Genomic DNA, 25,354 nt, shown 5'->3' on the forward strand with positions numbered 1-25,354 from the left:
CCCAAGTTCGAGACCAGAGTTCTACATAAGAGAAGGAAAGAATTTACCTCTAAAAGTTGTTCTCTGACCTCCACATCTTCATTCATATGCTTGTACATGAACACACGCATACACAGAGAGACTCAGACACATATACATGTATGCGTGCATGCACGCATGCATGCATGCACACATAGAGAAAGAGAGAGACTAAACAGATATAATTAGAAACGTTTTCATTTTTACTTCTTTATTTTTATTTGATATGTACAGGTATTTCACCTCATGTATGCAGTGCCTGTGGAGGCTAGCAGAGGATGTCAGATCCCATGGAACTGGAGTTTTTAAACAATATCTAGCCCTAGTCCCCATCATGGGACTCATAAGACCTGAGATTATAAGACCAAATGTCACCTTCTATGGGCCTTGAGGGACAGGCTGCAATTAAATTATAGGAAAATCCGATAAAATGCTTTGAAACATTTTATGAAACTATCGATATTTCCACCAGAATGAAGCACATGGGAGGCAGTGGACAGGGGTGGAGTGAGCATGGGAAAACCATTTGCTTTCATTCATCCCTGCTAGTGACTGATCAAGACTAATGAGGGCTCAGAAGCAGCACCCCAAAAGAAAATACAGTGTGGCCTCATTTTTATGGCACCCTCAGGGAAAGAGTGATATCGTGAGTGTGTACATGGATGTGTGTGTATGAGTGTGTGTGTGTGTGTGTGTGTGTGTGTGTGTGTGCGCGTGCGCATGCGCACGCACGCACTGGAGCACATACATGGGTATTGGGTGTATGCATGGGTGAATGGGTGGTGCATGGGTATGGGGGGGGATGTGCATGGGTGTGTGTGTTGTGTGAGTGTGTACACACATGTGGGTGTACTCATGTGTGTATGCACACACATGAGTGTGGGTGTATGCATGTGTGTATGTGATATATATATATATATATATATATATATATATATATATATATAATTTCTTGAAGGTTGGCACCAAAAGTCAGACTTGGGGTCATTAACTGTGGGAAAGTGATGCCCTTTGAGGAGCCTAACACTGATGATCTGCCTTGGGAAACAGAAATGCATCCAAATTCTATCTACAGTGCTACTACATTTCAAGGATCCCAAGTTTACAGTACCTCTCCAGCAAAATTAAAACTTTCCTTTTCTTAAGTCTTATTTTGTTTTCATGTGTGTTTGTGTGTGCATGGTTGGCTGTGTGCAGTGCTGGTAGAAGCTAGACAAGGGCATCAGATTGCCCTAAAGCTGGAGTCACAGGTGAGCTGCAATGTGGTTGCTGGGAAGTGAACCCAGGTCCTCTGGAAGAACAGCAAGTGCTCTTAACCACTGAGTCATCTCTCCAGCCCCTAAAAGACTTCCTACTGAAATATTTCTTTTTATGGAATATTCCTTAGCTACATCTGCCCAGTGTCTTGGGACAGCTTTTCCAGGTGTGAATGGAAATAAAATGGCCTCTCTGTAACTCTGCCTTAGGTGAGAGCAGCCTGAACAAAGCTTCAGCAGGATCTACCCTGGCCGAATAAGTCTCTTGTTTCCCAGCAAGACCTCAAACTACACAGCTATGAATGAACTTGAACTTCTCTTGTTACACTTATTTATTTACAATGTGGAGGAGTAAAGTGGGTGTGTCAATACACATCTTTAATCCCAGCACTCAGGAAGCAGAGACAAGCGGATCTCTAAAGTTTGAGGCCAGCATGATCCACAGAGTGAGTTCCAGGACAACTAAGACTATGCAGAGAAATCCTGTCTAAAACAAAACAAAGAAATATCAAATAAATATAACAAAATGATAACAGGAAGATTAAAAACAGGGGACTGGAGAGAGGTGGCTCAGCAGGTAAATGTACTTGCCATCAAGCCTGATTACCTGTGCCCCTGTGCCCACAAGTTATCTTCTGACCATCACATGTATGTTGCACACACAAAAGAAAAAATCAGAGAAAGGAAGGAAGGAAGGAAGGAAGGAAGGAAGGAAGGAAGGAAGGAAGGAAGGAAGGGAGGGAGGGAGGAAGGAAGGAAGGAAGGAAGGAAGGGGAAGGAAGGAGGAAGAAATAAGAGATTTAATTTAAATTAAAAAGGAAACAGATCTATTATATTAGTCTTTGAAATTCTCTTTTAACTTTTTTTTATTTTGTTTTGTTTGTTTGTTGTGTTAAGGCAAGGCTGTGCTCTGCAGTCCTGACCCGGTATCTGCTATGTAACCCAGGCTGGCCTCAAATTAAGACAGCACCGCTGCCTCAACCTCCTGTGCTAGAATTACAGGCATGAGCCACCACGCCCAGCTAAAATTCCTTAAAAATAAAACATTTCTTCTGAAGTTCATATTTGAGTATACCTAGCTGAAGATAGAGAGGGGCGGTTGTTGGTCCCCTGATGCACATAAGGAGAGGCAGCCACACTCAGCCTCCTCCAGGATAGGTTTTGGGGCCCATGAACCATAAGCACCAGAGTCCTCCTAAAGTTAGCACCCAGAGCCTAACCCCACCCCAATGCTGTCTCGGGGCTACAGGACTACAGAGTCAACATCTTCCTGAGGCAGCAGTGGAATGACCCCCGTCTGGCCTACAATGAGTACCCTGACGACTCCCTGGACCTTGACCCGTCCATGTTGGATTCCATCTGGAAGCCTGACTTGTTCTTTGCCAATGAGAAGGGGGCCCACTTCCATGAAATCACCACTGACAATAAACTGCTGAGAATCTCCCGGAATGGCAATGTCCTCTACAGCATCAGGTGAGTTCCGGAGCCAACAACAAAGTCAGGAGTCCTAGGAATGCGTTTCATCACAAGCACAGAGACAGGGTGAGAAAGGCTGGTGAGGGAAGGTGGAGTTTAAGTTACCCTGTGTAATGGACAATTGTAATAGACCATGAAAACAGAATTATCGTACGTGATCAGTAGCAAATGAAGAGGAACAAAGCTTGCCAAGACACAGCAGCTTGGCAGTAAATGGGACCACTGGGTAAATGGCACAGTCTGCAAGGATGAGCCAGGGTGGCTGCTTCCCCACTTTGATTCCCACTTGCCTTGTGTTAAGTCTTGGGAGACAGGACCCCTCCTGTCTCCCTATAGACATAAGTTAGATGCTAAGCTCTCAGAGTGTCCTGTGACACCAGTTCCCTAAGACAGACAGACAGACAGACACACACACACACACACACACACACACACACACACACACACACACATCTCCTTCCCCGGGGCACAGGAACAATGGACAATGCAAGTGGTGAAATGGGCTTCACACTCACAGCATCAGCAACGTAGAGAGTAGATGACACTGAACACTTTTCATGTATTATATCCTTATATAACTCATGAGCTAGGTTTGATGATCCCTGTTATAAACATCAAAAAAGTGTGGGTGTGGAAATTTAGGAAACTTTCCCAATTTTCAGGAAGAGTACTTTCATGTCAGAAAGTAGGTTCTGATGGGGTACTTGTGTGGGTCCCATGCCCTCTAGAGACTCAAAGAGCCACAGCTCTCCACTTGGGTCCCAGGACTTCTGGAGAATCAGAGTGGGCACTGGCCATCACTTTACATGATAATGGGCGGATGTGTTCTGACTTAAAGGAGCTTCAGAGTGCTAAGTGACCGACCATCCCTCCCACCTTCAGTTCTCAGTGGGAGAGAAGTCTGATCTCCCATTCAGAAAGGAGCCTTAAATATCTGGGATGGGACAGGATGGAAAGGGGAAAGGCTGGGCTGATCCTGACCCTCAGAAGGGACTGGACTCAGTCCCCCCACAGGCTGTGGAGAAGGGATGTGAGATCCTCACCACTGAAGGGCACAGAAGCTCTGCTGACTGAGCTTGCCCTACCAGCCACATCTAGATGAAGGATGACATGGGTCCCAGAGTCAGCCACCAAGGCCCTGGTGGGCTGCTGGAGGGAGGGTCACCTCTGCCTGAATTCACTGCTGCCAGGACAGTTTCATGTCTCTGGGAAGCAGAGTCCCAGTGCAACCTGACAGAAGGACAGGTCAGCAGAAAGTGATGGTCCCAAGGTCGTTCAACATCTGGAAATTAACCCAGCTTGACAGCTGCCCCACTTTGGAGCTTTTATCTTCAGAAATGGGCCTTGCTCGTTCTCTCTTCGCTCCTCCGGCCCCTTCTCTGCCTCCCTTCTCCTCCCTCTCCCTCCTCATCCCCCTCCTGCTTGTATGATGTCGTTAGAGAGGAGAACACACACACACCTGTGGTATGAGCTGGAAGGGAAGTTCACAATGGGCCAGGTGCACAGCTGAGGTGACAGTAGCTATCTTCTGTGAAGACATTTCCAACTGGGTACCTCAAAGAAGTGGGGCTGGCCTTGGGAGCATGCAAGCCAATCACAGAGCCTGCTCCACCAAAACTCAGCTACTAGCCTGGGCTGGTACAGGGGGCTCCCTCTGACTCTGGGGCTGCAGACTTTATAAAGGTTGAAGGCTCCAAAATAAGATCCATAGCTTCCACCTGTTCCTGACTGAGCTCACAGATGTGCCTGCCAGCTGTGTGGGAGGCAGGGTCTGAACTCACTAATGGCAGGCCCCATGTGTGAATGGAAGCAGCCAAGAGACATGAGCAGCACTTTCTGCTGAAACATGGGAGTTCCTGAGGCTGGGGCTCGATGAAAAACTTGGAATCTTCCCTAGGGAAGAGCTGGAATAGGAGCAGCACCTGGCACCCAGCAGGCTGCTATAAAACTGTCTCTAGCATCCAAGAAAGTTCCAGAGAAATCCAAAAGTCCCTCTGAGTGATGGCTTTGGGCCACCTCCTTTCTATCACCGAGCCTCCTCTGCCATCCTGGGAGCTTGGAAATGTGCACACACTTATTCTATAAGTGCTGGTCCCCTGGTCTCCAGTCCCCACCTGAAACAATGATTTCAACTGGCAAAAGCATGCAGGCACACACTCCAGGAATGTGGTCTCAGATCAACCCAGTCCCTTCTCTTCTCAGAATCACCCTGACACTGGCGTGCCCAATGGACCTGAAGAATTTCCCAATGGATGTACAGACATGTATCATGCAACTGGAAAGCTGTGAGTCCCTTACCCAAATGGGTTTGCTTGTTTATTTGTTTATTTTTGTTTTGTTTTGCTTTTTGTTTTTTTGTTTGTTTGTTTGTTTGTTTTTAAGCCAGGCTTCTATTACCCATTGTCAGGCAGAAATTCCCTAAACCCTGGACCCCAGAAGAGTACTTTCATAACTCAAAGTGCCAAGTTGGGGAGGGGGTTCCTTTAAGGATATGCATTAGAAATATAACTTCCCCAGCTCTGTCTCACTGGGGCACAGACTTTGTCCTCAGCTGCATCCTCCCAGGGGGAAGCACGGTGCTAAGTCTCTTGTGAATGTGCCTGCTAGGAATAAAGAGACAGCCTAGAGAAATCATGGTCTGAGGATGCTCAATTCAGCAAGGGAGGTAGGCAACTGACTGCACAAATCAGTAGCAAAGGGAAATTAGTGGAGTGTATTGTTGGAAGCAGGAAACTGGGCCTGGGGAAAGCTTCAGCTAGTCAAGTGCCTGCCACACAAGCATCAGAAGCCAAGTTTGAAAGATCACCCCCCATGTAAAAGCCAGTCACGGCCAGGGGTGCAGAGATGGGCAGATCTCTGGAACTCACTGGCAGGCCAACCTGACTGAATCAACAAGTCCCATGTTCACTGAGAGATTGTGTCTCAAAAAATAAGGTGGTTGCTGAAGAGATGGCTCTGTGGTTAAGAGCACTGGCTGTTCTTTCAGAGGACGTGGAATCCTAGCATAGAACACACATTGCTCTTGCAATGTTTCCAGCTCCCACATTGGTCATCTCACAACCACCTGAAAATCAAGCTCCAGGAAAATCTACCACCTCTGGCCTCTGAGGCCATCTGCACACATGACACTTGCACACACACACACATACACACAGTTTTTGTTGTTGTTTTGGTTCGGTTTTTGGTTTTGGGCTTTTTTTTGGGGGGGTGGGGTTTTTCGGGGTTTTGTTTTTTTTTTTTTTTTTTTTTTTTTTTTTTTTTTTTGTTTTTTTTTTTTTTTTTTTTGGTTTTTCAAGACAGGGTTTCTCTGTGGTTTTGGAGGCTGTCCTGGAACTTGCTCTTGTAGACCGGGTTGGTCTCAAACTCACAGAGATCCACCTGCCTCTGCCTCCCTAGTGCTGGGACTAAAGGTGTGTGCTACCACCGCCTGGCACACACACAGTTTTAAAATAACAATAGTTTCTAAAAATAAATGATATAGAGAGCAATTGAGGAAGACATCCATCATCAGCTCTGACCTACACACACATATTCTCATAACCACATGAACACATATACATGTTACACCACAAACACACAGGGTAAGAAATAGCTAGGTAGTGTACACCACAGGAGACTGAGGCAGAAGGATGTGAATTTGAAGACAGACTAGTACATAGTGAGTGTGAGGCTAGCCTGGGCTACATGAGACCATGTCTCAAGAAAATAAGAGTTGGTCTTGAAGCAGAAATCAGATTGCTATGATTGGGCCACCATTTCCCACCAATGTTTCTCATCAAGATCACCCATGGTAGATTCACTCCCCAGAGGAAAGCCTGTAGGGAACAAAAGGGGAAGCTTTGGGGGAGAGGCATGTGTAAGAAGTGCTGGTGTCAATCACCCTGCGTCATGGGGTGAGGGGCAGAGTCCCAGGACAAATCCAGGTGGGAGAGCTGGGGAAGGAATTTCAACAATTTACCAAGTTCACCTCCTTTATAAGGAGGGTAGAGAAGAAAACACAATGGGTCCCCTGACCTCCACCATGATCAGGGCTGAGACCTTGCTGATGGGTTCTTCTTCCAATCCCTCCCAGTTGGATACACCATGAATGACCTCATCTTTGAGTGGCAGGAACAGGGAGCTGTGCAGGTGGCAGACGGACTGACCCTGCCTCAGTTTATCCTGAAGGAGGAGAAGGACCTGAGATACTGCACCAAGCACTACAACACAGGTGGGTGCAAGTGGCTGTCTAGGACCCCAGTCCCTTCAGACACCATTCAGCTGCAGAACTGCATGGTCTGTGTTTGTTACCCAGTGATTAATAGAATAGGTTTGGAACAAAGAAAATTTAAAAAGTGCCATTGAGATGTTCTTTCTGAAAGTCCTGGGGATGTTAACCTAAGCTTCAGCCACACCTAATTACAAGGGAAGCCAGTAATATTCTTTATTCTGGGGGGGGGTGTCCTGCTTCTGAGGCAAGGAGTGGGAGTTGGTAGGTGGAGGGTGGGCTATGCCACTCAGAAACTTGTGTTTCCAATTGTGCAGAAGTAAAGTGCTTGCTGTGGACCCAAGCAAGAGGGAGCTGGGAGGCTGTGGTTCTAATTGATAATTAGTAACCATTAGAAATTGGCCCATTTCTCTGGGAGCCATGGTGGGTGGAGAAGGGGGAGCCCAGATGCTTAGTCAGCTCTCTGTCATCCGTGACTAGTCTAGCCTTTGCTAGGAGAGGCTGAATTCGGGGAGGAACTGGGGTTAGACCATAAACCCATTTATGTCCCATCTCAGATGGGGAGCCAGCTCATATGAGCACTGGTGGGAGGGGCAAGAGGGCTGGCATGCTGGTAAGAAGCTGTGGTGACCCCAGTTAAGCATGGGTGAGGTGTGTCTGCTATAGGAGGATGACTGGTCCAGGAAGGAAGGAGAAGGTGGAGGGCAGAAGCCATTGAAAGTGGAAGTCCCTGGGAGAGATAGGGAACCTGGGCTCTGGTCTGCCTGGGACAATTACAGCTTTCTGTGTCACCACACAGAAGTCTCTGAATGTCTGAAGACCTACTTCACCCCTGAGCATGCTGACTCTGACATAACAGTACTCCCAGTGGGCACCACAAGCAACCACCTGACCATGGGTCACAATCTCACAGCACAGCCTCCCAAGCCACAGCCTTTACCAGCATGCAGCATTTCCCTTTTTATTCCACTCTTCCCAGGGGTATAGTTGACTAATAAAATCTAATAGAGTATACATTGAAGATGTGCACCTTGATGCGTATTGCTATCTATTATAAAATAAACACCCTGGTCAAGGTAATGAATATATGTATCATCTCATGCATATGAATGTACACACACATACACCTAGGATTTACCCTAGGACTGTGTATATGGATCGGGACCAGGTTCACAGTACTATATCTCCAAAGTTTAGTAATCTTGCATGACTGAATCTTTGCACTCTTTGACCCACATCTCACTTAAACTCCACCAATCTACCTTCTGCTGCTGTGAGTTTGATTGCCACAGGCTACATATATAAATGAAATGGAAAAGCACTTGTCTTTGTGTCTGTTTCACTTCACTTGGTAGGAAAGGGCCTGCCAGTTCCATTCATGGATTTGAAAATGGCAAGATATCTCTCTCTCTCCCTCCCTCCCTCCCTCCTTTCCTCACTGCCTCCCCTTCCCCCTCCCCCCTTCTCTTTCTGTCTCTGTGTATACATATAGAAATATGTTACCATGCTTGCACACATAGAGGCCAGAGGTGGATGTCAGGTACTTTCCCCTATCACTGTCCACTTTATCTTTAAAGCTGAGACTAACAGTTGGGGTAGACTGGCTAGCCACAAAGCTCCAGGGATCCACCTGCCTCCTCCTCCTCGGCTCTGGGATTATAGCTGCTCATCCCAGCAAGTACTTCACCCAATAAGCCATCTCCTCTTCCCAACTTAATTATTTTTTAAGGCTAATACCCTATTATTTTCTCTTCTTGTCCATTGAAAACTGCATCCTGATGCAGCAATCCATTTCTATACAACTGTCTAGAAAACAAAGATTTCAGAGACACGTTTGCTCTCCTGTGTCTGCAGCAGCATTAATGACAGCAGCCAAGAGGTGCAAAGTGTTTGATGTGCAGGGAACCTTCCCTGTCATTACTTCCTCCACTCTTCACCTTTACAGTCCTGAGCCAGGCCCTTTGGGGACAGAGAGACAGAGCCATGATCTCTGGGACAGGTGTGGTCCCAGTTCCAGTGATACAAAAGTGAAAAGAGATTTCTTTAAAAAAAAAAAAAAACTGGCCCAGTGCAGTGCCAAAGAGAGAAAGAGAGAGACTGACTCACTCTCTCACTCACCTGTGACTTAAAGGCTCGGGGTATCCCGTGAGCAGAGCTGAGAACACACTAAGGAAAGGGGCTTTCTGCCAGCTTGTGAATAAGCTGCCCTGCAAGAGAAAATGCATTTCCTGGATTGTGGGAAGGAAGAGGAGACTTCTAGCTAAGATGCTGATGAGATCAAAGCTCAAAAGGATGAAGAGATGGGCATGCTCAGACAAGGACAGGGGACAAAGAGAAACCACTAAGATGATGAAAGAGCAAGTTATGAGAAAGACGAGTCAGAGGTCAACTTGGCAGGACAGTCTAGAGAGTTGGAACTTTTTCCTGTAGAGAATAGGAAATGCTTCGTATAAAGAAGGAACAAACAAAGGGATTCTTAAGCAGAGCTGGGGTTGATTCAGTCATTTTTAAAGCCAAGAGTTAAGAGAAAGGGAAATGCTCAGGAAGAAGGATGTCCAAGAGTGTGGGTGTGGACATCTCAAATAAGAGTCATCAAACAAAAGGTTTACAAGAAGTGATAGAGTCAAGTCACATCTGGGGACACCAGAGCAGAAGGGTCTGGAAACTCATACTTTTTCTTAGCAAACAAATGGTGGTGGTGGCAGTGGTGGTGGTGGTGATGATGAAAGTGGCAATGATGGTGAAGATCATTAAAATGATGGTGATGGTGGTGCTGATGAAGATGATAATAATGCTGAGGTCAATGATGGTGGCAATGATGATAATGGTAATGATATTTAAATGATAATGGTGATAGAAATGGTAGTGATAATGAAGTTAGTCATGGTGATAATTATGATGATGATAATGGCCATGATGGCAAACGATGCTGTGGAGTCTTTACACTGTGTGAGGACTGACAGTTCTTCATATGCACCATCTCATTTCACCCCACAAAATCCATAGGAGCTACTATATGAGGGCTGGCAAGAGGACTCAAAGGGAAAAGGTGCTTGCCACCAAACCTGACAAACATAGGTTGATCCTCAAAACCCATTCTCACAAACTGTTCTCTGACCTCCACACAAAGGTATGACATGCCCACTTGTATACACACACACACACACACACACACACACACACACACACACACTGCATTCTTTTTTTAATTACATTTATTTATTCATTTGGGTGTGTGTGTGTGTGTGTGTGTGTGTGTGTGTGTGTGTGTGTGTGTGTGTGTGTTTATCTCTGTCATCCTTCAGTATTCCCAGAAGGTTGTCTCCGGGCCACCCTCAGTTACCTGGATGCAAAGATGCCAAAGATTGTCAGGTCCTCTTGATAGAGTGGGGGCAGTGTTTGTATGTGACATACACACATCCTTCTGCATGCATTATCATCTCAGGATGACTGACAATACCTAACTCAGTGTAAATGCTGTGTAGACAGATATTCACCTGTTGTCTGGGTGGGGGGTGATGACAGGAACAAAGCCTGTATGTGTTCAGGGAAGATGAACTTCTGAACATTTCTATTTGCACTTGGCTAAAAACCATGGGTGTAGAACCAATGCACATGGAGGATCAACTGTGTTACCCCATTTGCCCTAGGTGAAGAAACTGAGGCACAGAACAATTGGGGAACTTGACTATGAGCACAGATAGCATGGGGCTGGACCAGGACTCCACTCAAGCTGACCCTAATACCATTGCTACTCTCTAGCATGTTCCATGGCTCCTTTGCTATCATTCCTTGCAGGTAAATTCACCTGCATTGAAGCTCGATTTCACCTGGAGCGACAGATGGGCTACTACCTGATCCAGATGTACATTCCCAGCCTGCTCATTGTCATCCTGTCCTGGATCTCTTTCTGGATCAACATGGATGCTGCACCAGCTCGCGTGGGACTGGGCATCACCACTGTGCTCACCATGACCACACAGAGCTCTGGTTCCCGAGCCTCACTACCCAAGGTGAGTAACACCATTGGGGAGTATTGAACCCCAGAATAGAGAAGAATCCAGCATACTTCATCCCTGCCTGAGACATGGGGAGCATAGTGTGTCACCATGAGTATACATTCTGCACGTAGCACTGTTTCCAGAAGTTGCTGTCGGGACCAGAGTTTCTAGGTTCTTGGCATCTTATTCAAAGAATTGGATGGTCAGGGAAGATGCATACAGTTTTCAAATTATCAAGAAAACTTTATTCATAAGCAAATCAATATTATAAATCAGGCACCCTGCCAAAGAGAGTAGCAGTAGTCTGCCTGAGTGACAGAGGACTCGGGGTCTAGTTACTGTTTGGAACTTCCTTTTATAGAGACTGAAGGAAGGAGGGACTGATGGCTAAAGGTATGATCTGAGTGGTTCTGTATTGTGACTGACAGATTTGAGTTATGTAAACTTTATTGTGCATGTTCCTTCCCATGATGCGTCTGACTTTAATTATATGCACATCCAATTATGCATAGGTATAGAACAGTAAATAAGGGTCAGGGTGTGGTGGCACATGCCTTTAATCCCAGCACTTGGCAAGCAGAGGCAGATAGATCTCTGAGTCAAGCCAACCTGCTCTACATAGTGAGTTCCCAGCTAAGCAGGACTATATATAGTGAGCCCCTGTCTCAAAAAAGGAACAACAACAAAAAATGGTAAACAGAGAATTCTTCCTGACACAGTATGTCTTACTGCTCATGCTTCCAAAACCAATTACAGACTGGATCAGCCCCCTCTTTGCTGTACCCTGATACATCCAGGAAGATATTTGAATAGAAACTATCCACAAAAAGGAAGTTCTTCATGCCCATTATCCATGCCCACAGTGGGCATACAGCATGATGCAGGTGGGGACCCTGGGATGCTAGATGCATTGTTATGTGGAATCCCAGGTTGCTAAACTATTCCATGTTTGCCTGATTTAGCCTCCCACCAGACTTCACACAGACTGCTTAAGTCACCTGTAACACTAGACATAATATTCTCTTCCCTACACTGCTGCCCCTCCACAACCCTTAGTGAGGAATAACACTACCACCATGCCCCTACCCCTTGACACCTCCTGTGAAGGTGCTACTCCCCACTGCTGTCAATTGCTGCTTTGTCCTGCTCTGCTTTTCACTAACACCAGGCCCAGCATCTGCATTCACTTTAACTGTCCAAGGCACTTCCCACTCTGTCCACTAGCACCAGACACAGCATTGTATTCTGCTGTTCATGCCAGGCCCATGCTGGTGAATAACATAGTACTGTTTCCAGTCAGGACCACATATTACCTCTGATTTAACACAGGAACACTGAAAGAGTATCCAAGACACACTCTATGACCTTTACCTACATTCACCAGTTATTAGTACTTAGCCACATTTGTTTTGTTTATCTATATAAAGAGATAGATGGATAGATAGATAGATACAGAGATATAGAGATACAGAGATAGAGACACATAGCATAGATGTTATACATAGATAAGACAGAGATATTAGCAGACATAAATGTACACATACATACATATACATACATACACTCCTAGCTAACATTAACTGTCAACTTAATACAACCTAGTTATCTAAAGGAGTCTCAAATGAGGGATTACACAGATCATATTGGCCTGTGGGCACATCTTAATTATTATTGATGTAGGAAAGCCCAGTTCATTGTAGGCACTACCATCCCTATGTAGGTGTTCCTGAGTTATATAAGAAACCTAGTTGAGCACAAGTGAGCAGAGAGCAAGCCATCAAGCATGATTCTTCCATGATTTCTGAATCAATAACCTCTCTGAGTTCCCACCCTGATTTCCCTCAATAATGAAATGTGACCTGGAAGTGTCAGCCAAATAAAAAAAAAAATCCTCCCCCCACCACCTCCGTAGCTTCAGGTCAGAGCATTTGTCATAGCAACAAAAAAGAAACAAGAACAAATACACAGATGATAGATATAGATAGATAGATAGATAGATAGATAGATAGATAGATAGATAGATAGATAGATAGATAGATGAGTAAACAGTTGGGAAAAGTTATAGAAGACCAATGATATATAGGTAGATGATAGATTATTAATAGATTGATGGATGATTAATAAATAGAGGATAGGCATAGGGTAGGTAACTGATCAAATATTCTACCTCTTTTTGTCTTTTCTGAGACTCTGGTCATCATGTGTTAGTGGCTTTGGTGGTTTCCCATGAGTTTCTATGGCTCTGCTCTTCTCCCCTCATTCTGCCCCTCAGACTCATGATCTCAAGGTTGCTGATTCTTCTCCAAGTTCTCTGGTGCTTTCTTCTACTCTGCACATTCATCGTTGTCTCCCCTAGTGAAGTTCTCATCTTAATTACTTACCTTCAACTTCAGAGTTTTCATTTGACTCTCTTATAATTTCTACCTTTTTATTAACATGTTCTGTTTGGCGAGAGAATGTTCTCAGTTTTCCCTTTAGTTTTTGTTTGTTTGTTTGTTTTCATGTTGTTTTGTTTTACTGGAGATAGAGCCCCCTCTGTAGCCCAGGCTGGCCTTGAATACATGGGTAATTCTCCACCCTCAGCCTTCTCAGTTCTGGAACTACAGGTGTGTGCCATTATGCTCAGGTTCCTGTGCACAGTTTCTTTCAATTGCTTGAATGTATTTAAGATAACTAATTTAATGTCTTTTCTACCTGGTATGATAGTGGCACGCACACCCTTAGGAGGCAGAGACAGAAGCATCAGTTCTAAGTCATCCTTAGCTATACATCAAATTCAAGGCCAGCTATATGATATCTTATCTTTAAAAATAACAAAATAAATGGACTAGAGAGATGGCTTAAAGATTAAAAACTCCCACTACTCTTACAGAGGACTGAGTTCAATTCCCAGCTCCCACAACACAACCTCCTATAAATCCAGAGGATCCAATGCCTCTAGCCTCTTGTGCACATACCCATACACAGTCATACTGCATCCACATAACTAAAAGTAAAATAAAATAATTAAGTCCCTGTTAAGTCTGAGATCTGGTTTCCTCAGGTCCCACTTCTTTGCCCCACCCTGTTTTCCTGTAACCAGATCATATTTTCTGGTGGGAGAGTTATTTTTTGTTTTGAGTTGTTTCTTTGTTTTGCACACCTTATAAATTGCTCATATTACATAACAGGGCAATTTTTGGAACTCAGGTTCTACCCCCTACAGACTTGTTGTTGATGTTTGTTCTTAACTTTGTCTGAACTAGTTCTGTGAACCCTGTATTCTCTGTGATGTCAACCATTGAAGTCTGGTTCACTTAGCCTGGTGGTCGCACAAAAACCACACAGATTTTGATGGAATGTCCAGATCTTATGGAATGCCCCATCTCTTCCTGAGAGAGTCTGTTAGAATCAGTATTAGCTAGGCAGGTTACTGCTTGGCTTCAGCCTTTACTTCCTGCTCAGGGGTCAAGAAGTCCTGGGTTGTCCTGGGATTAGCCTGTCATCTCATGTCACAGCTCATGTTTCCTGACTTTTCATTTAACATGGCGAAGGCTTGAACCTAGGCCCTTAAGCTTGCCAGGCAAGTGCCGGGCTACTGAGCTACATTCCTAGTCACCTCTTAAGTTTTTTGATTAACCTGCTGTTTTGCCTCAGTGCCTCTGATAGCAATTGCCACTAATTGTTTTCAACAAATGTCCCCCAGATTAAAAAGATACAAATGAAAACTTCCCACTGGGCCCACTCCAAATCAGGTCAAATAAAGGCAGTCTGTGTGTAGGAGTTCTAAGGGAACAGCTAGGGAGGCCAACGGAGGAGGGCAGGGCCCTGGGAACTGGCTTGAAGCGGCTCCCCTGCCCTCTCCAGTGGCTGCCTAGTGGTTGGTTATTGCTGGGCTTTTCTGGCTGCTGATTTTCTAAGCTACTGTGGTCTGGAGGGTTAGCATAGGAGCAGCGAAAGTTAAAGCTCCCAAAGCCCCAGGGGAAATGAATTCCTCCATACAGCCACTCTACATGGTGGATCACAGCATCGGTCTTTGTTTCACCAGAAAGTGGAAATGATTGATATCCACCATCCAATGAACAGACAAAAACATTGCTGTGTGTCCATACAATAAAATATTATTAAGCCATAAAAATAAACTGCTGGGGTTAGAGAGACAGCTCAGTAGTTAAGAGCGCTTGCTCTCTTGCTGAAAACTGCCATTGGGTTCCCAGCACCCACGTAAGACAGTATACAACCACCTGCAACTCCAGCTTTAGGAGGAAGTGATGCCTCTTTGGCCTCCACAGGCCCTGCACACATGTATATCTACACATACAAATGCATGCACATACACATAAATAAATATAAAATGACCTTTAAAAATAAATGACCTGCTGTTGTTGCTTGCTACGTACAGTAAGATGAACCTCAGAAATATTATGAGTGGGAGAAGTCAGTCATGGAAGGAGATAGGTTGTAATATTATTTCATAATAGAATTCTGGAATGTTCAGAATAGAAAAGCCACAGAATCATGAAGTAGATTAGTTGACCTTCAGGGTTAGGGAAGTAGAGAAGTGATAGATAGAAGATACCAGTTTTCAACAGTTTTTAAACAATGCCATGAACTTGCTATTCTTTTCAAAATCCAGCTGCTTTTGTTGTTGTTGTTGTTACCTTTTTGCTCATTTGGGACATGCATGTGTCTACGGAGGACAGAGGGGCACATGTAACAGGGTCTATGTGGAGGTCAGAGAACACGTTAGGGGAGTTATTTCTTTCCTTCTACCACATGTGTCCTGAGGTTTGAACTCAGGTCTTTAGGTTTATCAGCAGGTGCCCTTTCCCACTGAGCCATCTCTTGGCCATCAACTGTTTTTCTTGAATAAATTCTCTCAGGATTGCTATGTACCTTTGGTAGCTAATCAACAGAATTCTAGGTAACGTGACTGTAGCAGTTTCTGCCAGTGAGTGTGGTCAATGACTCTGCGAAGGGACAGTTCCCAAGGGTCCTAGTGATGCTAATTCTCAGTCCAGCACCCTCTCAAACCTAAATGTGATGTTCCACCTCACAAACGGAGGTGATGGAGGTGCACCATCCTCCTCTCATCCCTTCTCCCATAAGCATTATGTCTTCCCTGACAGTCTGCCCAGCTTGTTCAATGTGTTTTTTCTGTCTTCCTCTGCTCCTCTCATCCAAATATCCCATCTGAGGAGCAGTGGGAATTGGGGAAAGTTACTGAAGAACAGACAATATCACATCCACACTCAATACAACAATTGCTTAAAATAACAGTGGTACCAAACCCTATATGCCATAATCTTTTCTTATAGGTACCATAATTTTGTAGACAGATGTGTCTGCTGTAGAGCTGGATAGATGGCTCAGTGGTTAAGAGTGCTAGCTACTCTTGCAGAGGACCAAGTTCAGTTCCCATCATCACACTGGGCAGTTCACAACTATCTAACTCCAGCTCCAGAGGATCTGATGACCTCATCTGGTCTCTGCAGATACTACACTCACATGCAAATATACACAGAGACATATAATTTAAAAATAAATTTTTTTAAAAAAAATGTATTCTTAGCTTGGAGAGATGGATCAGCAGTTAAGAGCATTGGCTGCTTTTCTAGAGGACCCAGGTTCAATTTCCAACTCCCAATGGTAGCTCATAACTATCTGTAACTTTAGTTCCAAGGGATCCTGTGCCATCTGTGGACTCTTCAGGAGCTGCAAGCATGTGGTGCACACACACACACACACACACACACACACACACACACACACCACCAAATATCTACATGTAAAATAAAAAATAAGTATGTAAAATAAAAAATAAGCTTAAAATTTTCTTTAAATAAAAGTTTCTTGTTGATGTAGATCTTAACAATACCAGCAAAGGATATTTTTCTTTCTATATTAAATTGAGAACTTCACAGTTTTGCCTAGAAGAAACCTTTTGTAGCTTTTCTTGTCATGTCCAAATTCCCAACACTGTTTTTGCACTTTGAGCCACTATTAAGTAAATTGAGCTTTGGCCACAGTCAGTCTGATAATGCACATGGTTACTCCATGACTGGTAGAAGGGTAGCGTACACAGAATGGAAACGCCTGGAAGAGGATGGGTTCTGTCGTTAACAGAATGGAGTAGTATGATGCAAAGGTTGATCACACTGTTCAGAACAGCGTATGACTTAAAACTTACAAAGTGCTTATTTCTGGAATCTCCATTCACCTCCCCATGCTCTCTCCCACCCTCACTCCAGGTGTCATATGTGAAAGCTATTGACATTTGGATGGCTGTTTGTCTGCTCTTCGTGTTCTCGGCCCTGCTGGAATACGCGGCCGTGAACTTCGTGTCTCGGCAACACAAGGAGCTGCTGCGATTTAGGAGGAAGCGGCGACATCACAAGGTAGGCCTTTGGGACGTGTCCTAGGGAGGGGCAGCTGGTGGACAGAGCAGTCTGGTGGCACTTGCTTCATTGGGCTGTCCCCAGGGGTAAGGCAAGTGAGAGTATGAGATCAGATTCTGAAAAGCTTGATTATTCCTCTTGTGAATAATGACCTAGCTGCTTATAAGGAGCCTCTCTTTAACCACAGCAGCAGTGCTGTACGGAATTGTCATGTGACACCAGGAAGCAAGTGCCCATAGTCATGATGATAACCAGCTTCATCTTGCAGACAGGATGGGCTGGGGCAGGCCAGCTGCTTGTTTTCTGCAGTTTGACCTCAAGCTGGCCTGTCTCTGGGCTTAGTTTCTACAAAAACTGGCTTGGTGGGAGACTGTGCTGAGTATGAAGTCAAAGGTTCCAAGGAAGCTTTAAACTTTGTCCCTGTCACACCCACGTCAAGGAATAACAGTATTGTACACAGGCACACATAGCTCCCATGAGTATGGTATTTAAAGATTGGCAACATGATTCAATTAATTCTTAGCAATCTACCACAGGATGATCTTGGGGGTGGGGGTGGAGTGCAGACACCAAGGTCTTTCTATGTCTGTACTGCAAAAGATGTGGCAAGCTAGATGGAGCCTCCTAGAGGTTTAGCCCTTCCTACTGCCCTTTAGGCACCAGATCCCTCCTTTGAAATAGTAATCAGCTGTAGGCACTGTAATACACACTTGCAATTCTAACACCTAAGTGTGATGGGCAGAGGCAGGAGGATTAGGAGTTCAAGGTCACCCTGGGTCACAGCATGAGACTCTGTCTTTAAAAAACAAAACAACAACAGGGCTAGGGATGCAGCTCTGTTGGTAGAGTGCCCCCAGTTCCATGCCTCAAACTGCACAATCCAGACATGAGACCACATTTATAACCCCAGCACTTGGAGGTTGAGGTAAGAGAATCAGAAGTTCAAAGTCATCCTTTGCTATATCAAGTTCAAGGGAAGCTTGAGCTACATGAGACCTTTCCTGGGAGGAAAATAATCTAAAATAAAATGGGGTGCGGTGATTTCTGCTATAATCCCAGCACTCTGAAAGCTAAAGAAGGAAGATCAAAAATTTAAGGTTAAAAGCTAGGAAAGGTTAACGGAAGAAGGGAAACCCTATAGGCAGCTATGGGGAAGCCATCATCCAGACTGGGTGAAGAGTTCTCACTGTGGCTGCCTTAAAGTTCCCATGCTCCTGTGAATAACCCTTCACCCAGCTCTGTAAGCAAGCCCAATAAAATCATTGTTGAGGTGTTATAAGCATGTTTACCACCAGCCTGGTCCATTGCCGCATCAGCCCCAAATAACACACACTGAGACGCCGTATTAGACACAAAGCTGTTGGGCTGTTACTAGCAATACTTATTGTCTAGCTCTGTCTTAAATATCAACCCATTTCTATTAATCTAAGTATTTCCACGTGGTCTCATCTTACCGGAGAGAGGGCCCAGCGTTCTACTCTCTGTCCTCCATGTCGAATCTCCTCCTACCTCTTCCCGAAACCTCCTTCTCTCCTAGTCACACCTATCTTGCTTTCCTATTGGCCAACAGTGTTTTATTCATTAACCGATACAATAAACATATTTACAGAATGACATCTCCCATCATTGAGGTAGACATATCAAGGTTAGCCGTAGCTACAAAGAAAGAATGGAAGGGAAGAAAGGAGAGAGGGGAAAAATAGAAAGGAGGGGAAGAGATAAAGGGAGAGAGGGACTGGGCAGCTGGCTCAGTGGTTAAGAACACAGGTTGAGCTAGATGGTGGTGACACACACCTTTAATCGCAGCACTCAGGAGGCAGAAGCAGATGGATCTCGGTGAGTTCAAGGCCAGCCTGATCTACAGAGTGAGCTCCAGAACAGCCAGGAAATAGAGAAACCCTGTCTCAAAAACCAAAAATAAAAAAAAAAAAAAGGAGGGGGGAGAAGTGCAGGCTGTTCCTGCAGAGGACAGATTCAGTTCTGAGGATCCACATGTTAGTTTACAACCACTGATAACTCCAGGAGAGTCAATGCCTCCTTCTGACTTCAGAGGATACTAGGTACATACATACTTACAGGCATTCACACATACACATAAAATGATTCTTAATAATTTATTTATTTTTATTTTATGTGCATGACACCCTGTGTGAGGGTGTCAGATCTTGGAGTTACAGACAGTTGCTAGCTGTCATGTGGGTGCTGGGAATTAAATCTAGATCCTCTGGAAGAGCAGTCGGTGCTCTTAAGCAGATGAGTTATCTCTCCAACTCCTAAAATAAATATTTAAAAAAAAATAAATAAAATTATACAGAAAGCCACTTGAGCCATGAACTTCTGACATCACCTGAAACACTTGCCTCCTTAAGCCAAACTGTGTACCCATCCCCCACGTATCTCAACAGAGTTGCTCTTAAGTAAAGCACACCCTCTCCAGCTTACCACAGTCCCAGCTCACTTCATCACTCCCCCTGTCCACAGCAGAATTAACAACCTCATTCACAAGGGCTCTGCACTCATCCAAGCATCAGAAGTCAAGGTTGGTTACTTGGGCACACACTACAGAAGATCTCCTATTGGCATCTGGGTGTGGCTTGACTAGAGTCCTGCAGATGTAGGCTGCAGAAACCTCCCTTGAGTAAGAAGCCTCAGCAGGTTTTGGAGCTCTTGATGGTGAGTGGCAAGGAACTAGCTCTGGCCTGGATTTCTCTCAGCCAATGATCTGGGCCAGCTCCCACTGTTTTTCCATGTTTTCAAATGCTGCCTCATTTGCTGGGCAGAAAGCATCCAGTCTCCCAAGTCCCTGAACCCCCTAATTAGAAGGATCATTAGGAAGCATCTGTGGGGCCCAAACTCAGCAGGAGCTCAGATCCCTCCAGTGGGTTCCATAGTCTATGTCCCAATTTCTTTCTCCATCCCCAAGTGTTTCCAAGCAGATGAACATACTTGTTCTGTCACCTGCTGGTTATAATCGGAATAGCAAGCTTTTCCAGATACTTCCTTTCTCCAGGGACCACTATGTAGCTAGATGGGCCCAAACTTCTTTCCCTGCTGATGTGTAACTGATAAAGAAGGTGGCACATAACTTCCCAAGAAGGTCTAGGGAAGATAATGTGGTGTTTTCCATACCAATAGCCCATTACATACAGTGTGGATCCGTGTTGTGGTGGTGTTCCTATTTGTCTAGAGATGGTTAACTATGTACATGAGGTGCAACTCATTTACTGCAGGGTCATTCCAAGTTTTTTCTTTTATTTATTTGATTTTTGAGACAGTCTCTTATAGCCAGGCTGGCCTTGATCACGTGTGTGTGTGTGTGTGTGTGTGTGTGTGTGTGTGTGTAAGCACTCACAAGTGTCCATGTATATCTGTGCAGAAATATAAAGATCAGATAACTTGTAAGAACCTGTTCTCTCCTTCTATTGTATGGGTCCTGGGATTGAACTCAGGTTTTCAGGCTTAGCAGCAAACACTTTTACCCCCTGAGCCATTTTATCAGCCCATATCTGTTTTATTCTTTTTAAAATCTTTTTAAAGTTTATTTTTATTTTATGTCCATGAGTATGTGCCTGGTGACTGAGGAGACAAAAAAGAGCACTGAACTCTCTAGAACTGGAATTAGAGACAGTTGTGAGCCACTATATGGGTGCTGGGTACCAAACCCAGGTCCTCTGCAGGAACAGCCAGTATCCTTAAGGGCTGAGCCATCTCTCCAACTTCTTGGAGCTGCTCAGCCTTACATGCTTTAGCTGTGAGTTAGAGCTGCAGATGTGCAGTCATTTGTTCTCTGTGTCATACATTACCACTGCTTCAACACTGGTACTGTGTTGTGTGGTGTGGTGACAACAGCCATAAAAGGGGGGGACACAACCATTTCTATTCTCTGCCTCCTAACAGTAAGGGCAAGTTTGTGTTCAGATGTTACCAAGCCCAATTCCCTTGCCAGGTCCTGGGTCCAGGAATGTGCTGGCTTCCACCACTCCTCTTCTTGGCCTTGGTTTGAAGCCTCCACCACCCTCCAGTGTTTGCTTTGCACCTGTCTGCCCTCATTATATGACCCACATTCTTTCTTCCACAGTGGATGCTGGGCCAGATGCACTCCCTGATCATTTCCTGGTCATCAGCCATGTGTCTGATGCAGGATGCAACCCCACTTAGAAAAATCAAAGGAATGAAAAGAAGAAGGCTGGGTGGGCTGGAGAGCTGGCTCAGACAATAGGAGTGCTTGCTAATCTTGTAGAGGACCCCTGTCTGATTCTCAGCACCCACAATGGTAGCCCACAACTGTCTGGAACTCCAGGTCCAGAATACCCGACACTCTCTCCTGGCCTCTGAAGGCACTACATGCACTTGGAACACAAACATACACAGGGGAAAAACACCCATGCCCAAAACATAAATAAGTCTGAGAAAAAAAAATAAGGAGGCTGGAGCTGGAGAAGATTTTATTTATTGAAGTAATAAATTTGTTATTTTTTGTGCTTCTCTACCAAAAGAACATATCTGTATGTTCAGGGTTTGTTTCATGCTGGGTTTTGTGAGCTGGGCATTGCTGGTTTGGGGGATAGGGCCTCCTATACTTCAAGCTGACCTCCATCTGTGTGGCTCAGCTGGTCTTGAACTCTTGTTCTTCTTGCTTCTAACCTCCAAATCCTGGGGTGACAGGCTGCACTGCAGTTGCTTTCACAGAGCTTGCCCTCTAACCAGTGGTTCCCAGCCTCCCTCATGCCGCAACCCTTTCATACTCTCTCCTGTTGTGGGGACCCCCAACCGTAAAGTTATTCTCATTGCTACTTTATAACAGTAATTTTATACTGTTATAAATTATAATGTAAATATCTGTGTTTTCCAATGATCTTAGGCAACCAAAGAGGTCAGGACCCTCAAGTCACTCTAATGGGAGAGGCAATGTAAGCAAAGGAATTAGGACCCAGGGGGGTCAGAGCTTTTTCTCAGGGGCACTCTTAGGGAACTCTGCATGACAGCTAGCCTGTCTTTGGCAACTCTAGGGGAGGCTAAGTGGGACACCAGGGCTCCCGTTTTGGAAGCAGAGGCATAGCAGAGAGAATAACTTGAACTGAACTAAAGAGGAAAAGCCCAACACCCTCAAATGTGAGGAAATCTTGCAGGGTGATTGAAGAATAATGTTACACAGAAAATGGCATGAAGTGAGACAGAACAGGTGGACACACTCCAGGAAATCTGAGGTCTTCTTTAGAGCTGGAAGGCTTTAATGATCCTGAGGTTAGTGGCAGCCTGCTAGAAAATTCTTAGTAGAACAAGGCATAGTTACACACACCCATTATATCAGCATTTGGTATACTGAGTCAGGAGGATGGGATGGGGATGTCCAAGTCAGCCAGATGGTGGCCTGCCCTGGGGTGACAGAAGCACGGGAAGGGCAGGGTATTGGATCCTGTGTTGCATCTCTTATTCTCACTGGCACTGTCTTTCGGGGAATGAGCAGGACAGAATCCCTGTCCTGGAAGCTCTTGGTGTCCAGGAGGTGAACTGGTGAACCTTGCTGAATTAGAAGCTCAGCTGGCCTTGGCCTAGGGAGAAGCCGCTAAGGTGCATCCGGCTTAAGTGTGAGAATCAGAAGTGCCAGGCAGGTGGGATAACTGCCTGCTATCTCAGTCAAGGGAGGCAGGCACAGGGGACCCCTGGAGCAAGCTGGCCAGCCTGACTAGCTGAGCTGGTGAGTTCTGGGCTGCAACTGAGAGACCTTGTCTCAACAAATAAGAACAAGAATCCAGAATGATACCTGACATCCACTCACTGGCCTTCACATGTACACACGCGTGCACATGTGAGCACACACACACACACAGAAAACAAAACAAACACCTCGGCCTTTGGGCCTGTTGTGGAACTGCAAGTGAAGGGACCTAACCAGGGCAAGCTGGCACTGACTGGGAGTGGGATGAACCACTAGGATCAGTGGTCAAGCATTTTACAAAGGAGGAGAAGGCCAACAAAGCCAGCAGCAGTGGAGATCACATGGGAAGTGGGGTGGGGCTGGAAAGGTAAGTTGGAGCCAAATGACAAAGAACCTTTGACAAGCTTATGGAAAACGGAAGACTGTTAGAGGTGATGGTGTGGGGACATGAGGCAGGAAGAAACCATGGCTTCTCTGACTCATAACATGGGAAAGCCAAGAGCTTTCTGCTCCTTCCCCGGCCATCGTGGGGTGGGGAATATAAGAAGGACGCAACAGAGGCAAAGCAGGGGATGTCTCCAAACCACGCTCTGAAACTCTAACCAAAACCCAGGCCAACCTGGGGTCACCTATTCAGTGACGCCTCCAAAGGTTAAAAAGCCTTGAGAAGCAAACTTGAAATAATTCTCAGGCACTAAGAAGGAAGTTACCAGTCTGAGGTCACAGTTAGTAAATGACAAAGACCCACAACCTGGCATGGAGCTCAGGCCTCAGAATCTGTACCCATTCCCATCCCCTGGCTTGCATCTGTTTCAGCACGTGAGTGGCGCCCCTCTATGAGGCTGAACTCCCCAGCCAGCCAGGCTGCCTCCAGCAACTGGGGACACAAACCCTGAGAGACAGGGAGGATCAGATGGCATGGCCTGGCCCCCAAGGGGAGTGCCTTGCAGGGAGGGTGCCCAGCCCTTGTCTTATTTTAAGTAGAGCCCCATGCTGAATCTGTTTCAGGATGATGAGGGTGGAGAAGGCCGCTTCAACTTCTCTGCCTATGGGATGGGCCCAGCCTGTCTGCAGGCCAAGGACGGCATCTCTGTCAAGGGTGCCAACAACAACAACACCACCAACCCCGCTCCTGCACCATCCAAGTCCCCGGAGGAGATGCGGAAACTCTTCATCCAGAGAGCCAAGAAGATTGACAAGATATCACGCATCGGTTTCCCCATGGCCTTCCTAATCTTCAACATGTTCTACTGGATCATCTACAAGATTGTCCGGAGAGAGGATGTCCACAACAAGTGAAGGCTCAGGGGTGGGGTGGGGGGTCGGGAGAGGGTGGTGGGAGGAGCACAGAGGCTGGGAGCCAGGGGAGGAGGGAGAAAGAGAGAATGCACACACATCTCCCTCCATCAAGTGCAATAGAAACCACAGGGGTGGGTACTTCCAGGGTATGGCAATATTCATCTAGCCTTCGAGGGCAGGAGGTGGTGGGGGGCCTTTTCGAATTCAGCAACTGAGGACCATGAGGGGTGGGGTGGGGGTCAGGGAGGGGGATTGGGGAATCACAGCTTTCAAAATTCAAGTCCATTGGTTTGATTGGGGGTCTTCTGTTTGGAGGTCAGTGCCACCTGCCCAGAGCAGGAAAGCAGTGTAATATATGACATATAACCATGCTTACCATTAATGCAAAAACCTACGAGAGCAAAAGATGCGTCTCTTAAATCAGCCTAGTAACTGCTTAAACTTTTTAAAGTCCCCAGCGTGATGAACAACTTTTCCCAGAGTAGAAATGGTCACTAATAAGCTCGCTGTGGTATGTGCCCACATCACACCCTTACCAATGCCATGTCTATCTTCAAACTGACTCCCGTGGACACATGCCAAAAAGCCACTCCGCCTCTGCTTCAAGAGGGTCACATAACAGGGCATGGGTCATGGAGATGGATAAAGGTGGACCAACAACAGGAAGTGACTGAGGAGAATGACCGTTTTCAGAAGCCTCAGGATGGAGAATCCAGGAACCCCCACGTGGCACCAAGCTTGCTCCTCCTGCTTCTGCGCTTCAGGGCCAGCCCAGCTCAGTGCCAGCTCTACGGCAATCATGGTCTTCTCATTGTATTACCAATATGCAATCTTTTTTTATTACTTAAGAAAAGTAAAAATATATCAAGAAATAATATGAGGAGAGACTGAGTGTGAACCCATGAACTTTTTTTCCAAATGTCTATTTTTTTGGAGAGTCTCTTTGGAATTGCAAGTAGGTGCATTATGGGAAAGTGGGCCTGGCTGAAACAGGTCCCAAATGCCAGGCAGGAATCCAGTTTGAAGACATGAAAGGGAAGTTGCTGATGCTGCTGATGCTG

The 25,354-nt window shown here is 45.6% G+C and overlaps 1 protein-coding gene across 1 annotated transcript; it reads left to right on the plus strand.

Annotated features, from left to right (window-relative positions):
- Positions 1 to 583: 583 nt before the first annotated feature.
- On the plus strand, positions 584 to 24,902 carry LOC127219853 (glycine receptor subunit alpha-1). The gene is made up of 7 exons (XM_051181605.1): positions 584 to 664; positions 2,524 to 2,747; positions 4,953 to 5,035; positions 6,823 to 6,960; positions 10,756 to 10,970; positions 17,189 to 17,335; positions 24,003 to 24,902. The coding sequence occupies exons 1-7, from the start codon at positions 584 to 586 to the stop codon at positions 24,291 to 24,293; spliced, it is 1,179 nt and encodes a 392-aa protein (XP_051037562.1). The 3' UTR covers positions 24,294 to 24,902.
- Positions 24,903 to 25,354: the final 452 nt, after the last annotated feature.

This window comes from Phodopus roborovskii, unplaced genomic scaffold, assembly GCF_943737965.1.
Source record: "Phodopus roborovskii unplaced genomic scaffold, PHOROB, whole genome shotgun sequence".
Classification (NCBI taxonomy): Eukaryota; Metazoa; Chordata; class Mammalia; order Rodentia; family Cricetidae; genus Phodopus; species Phodopus roborovskii.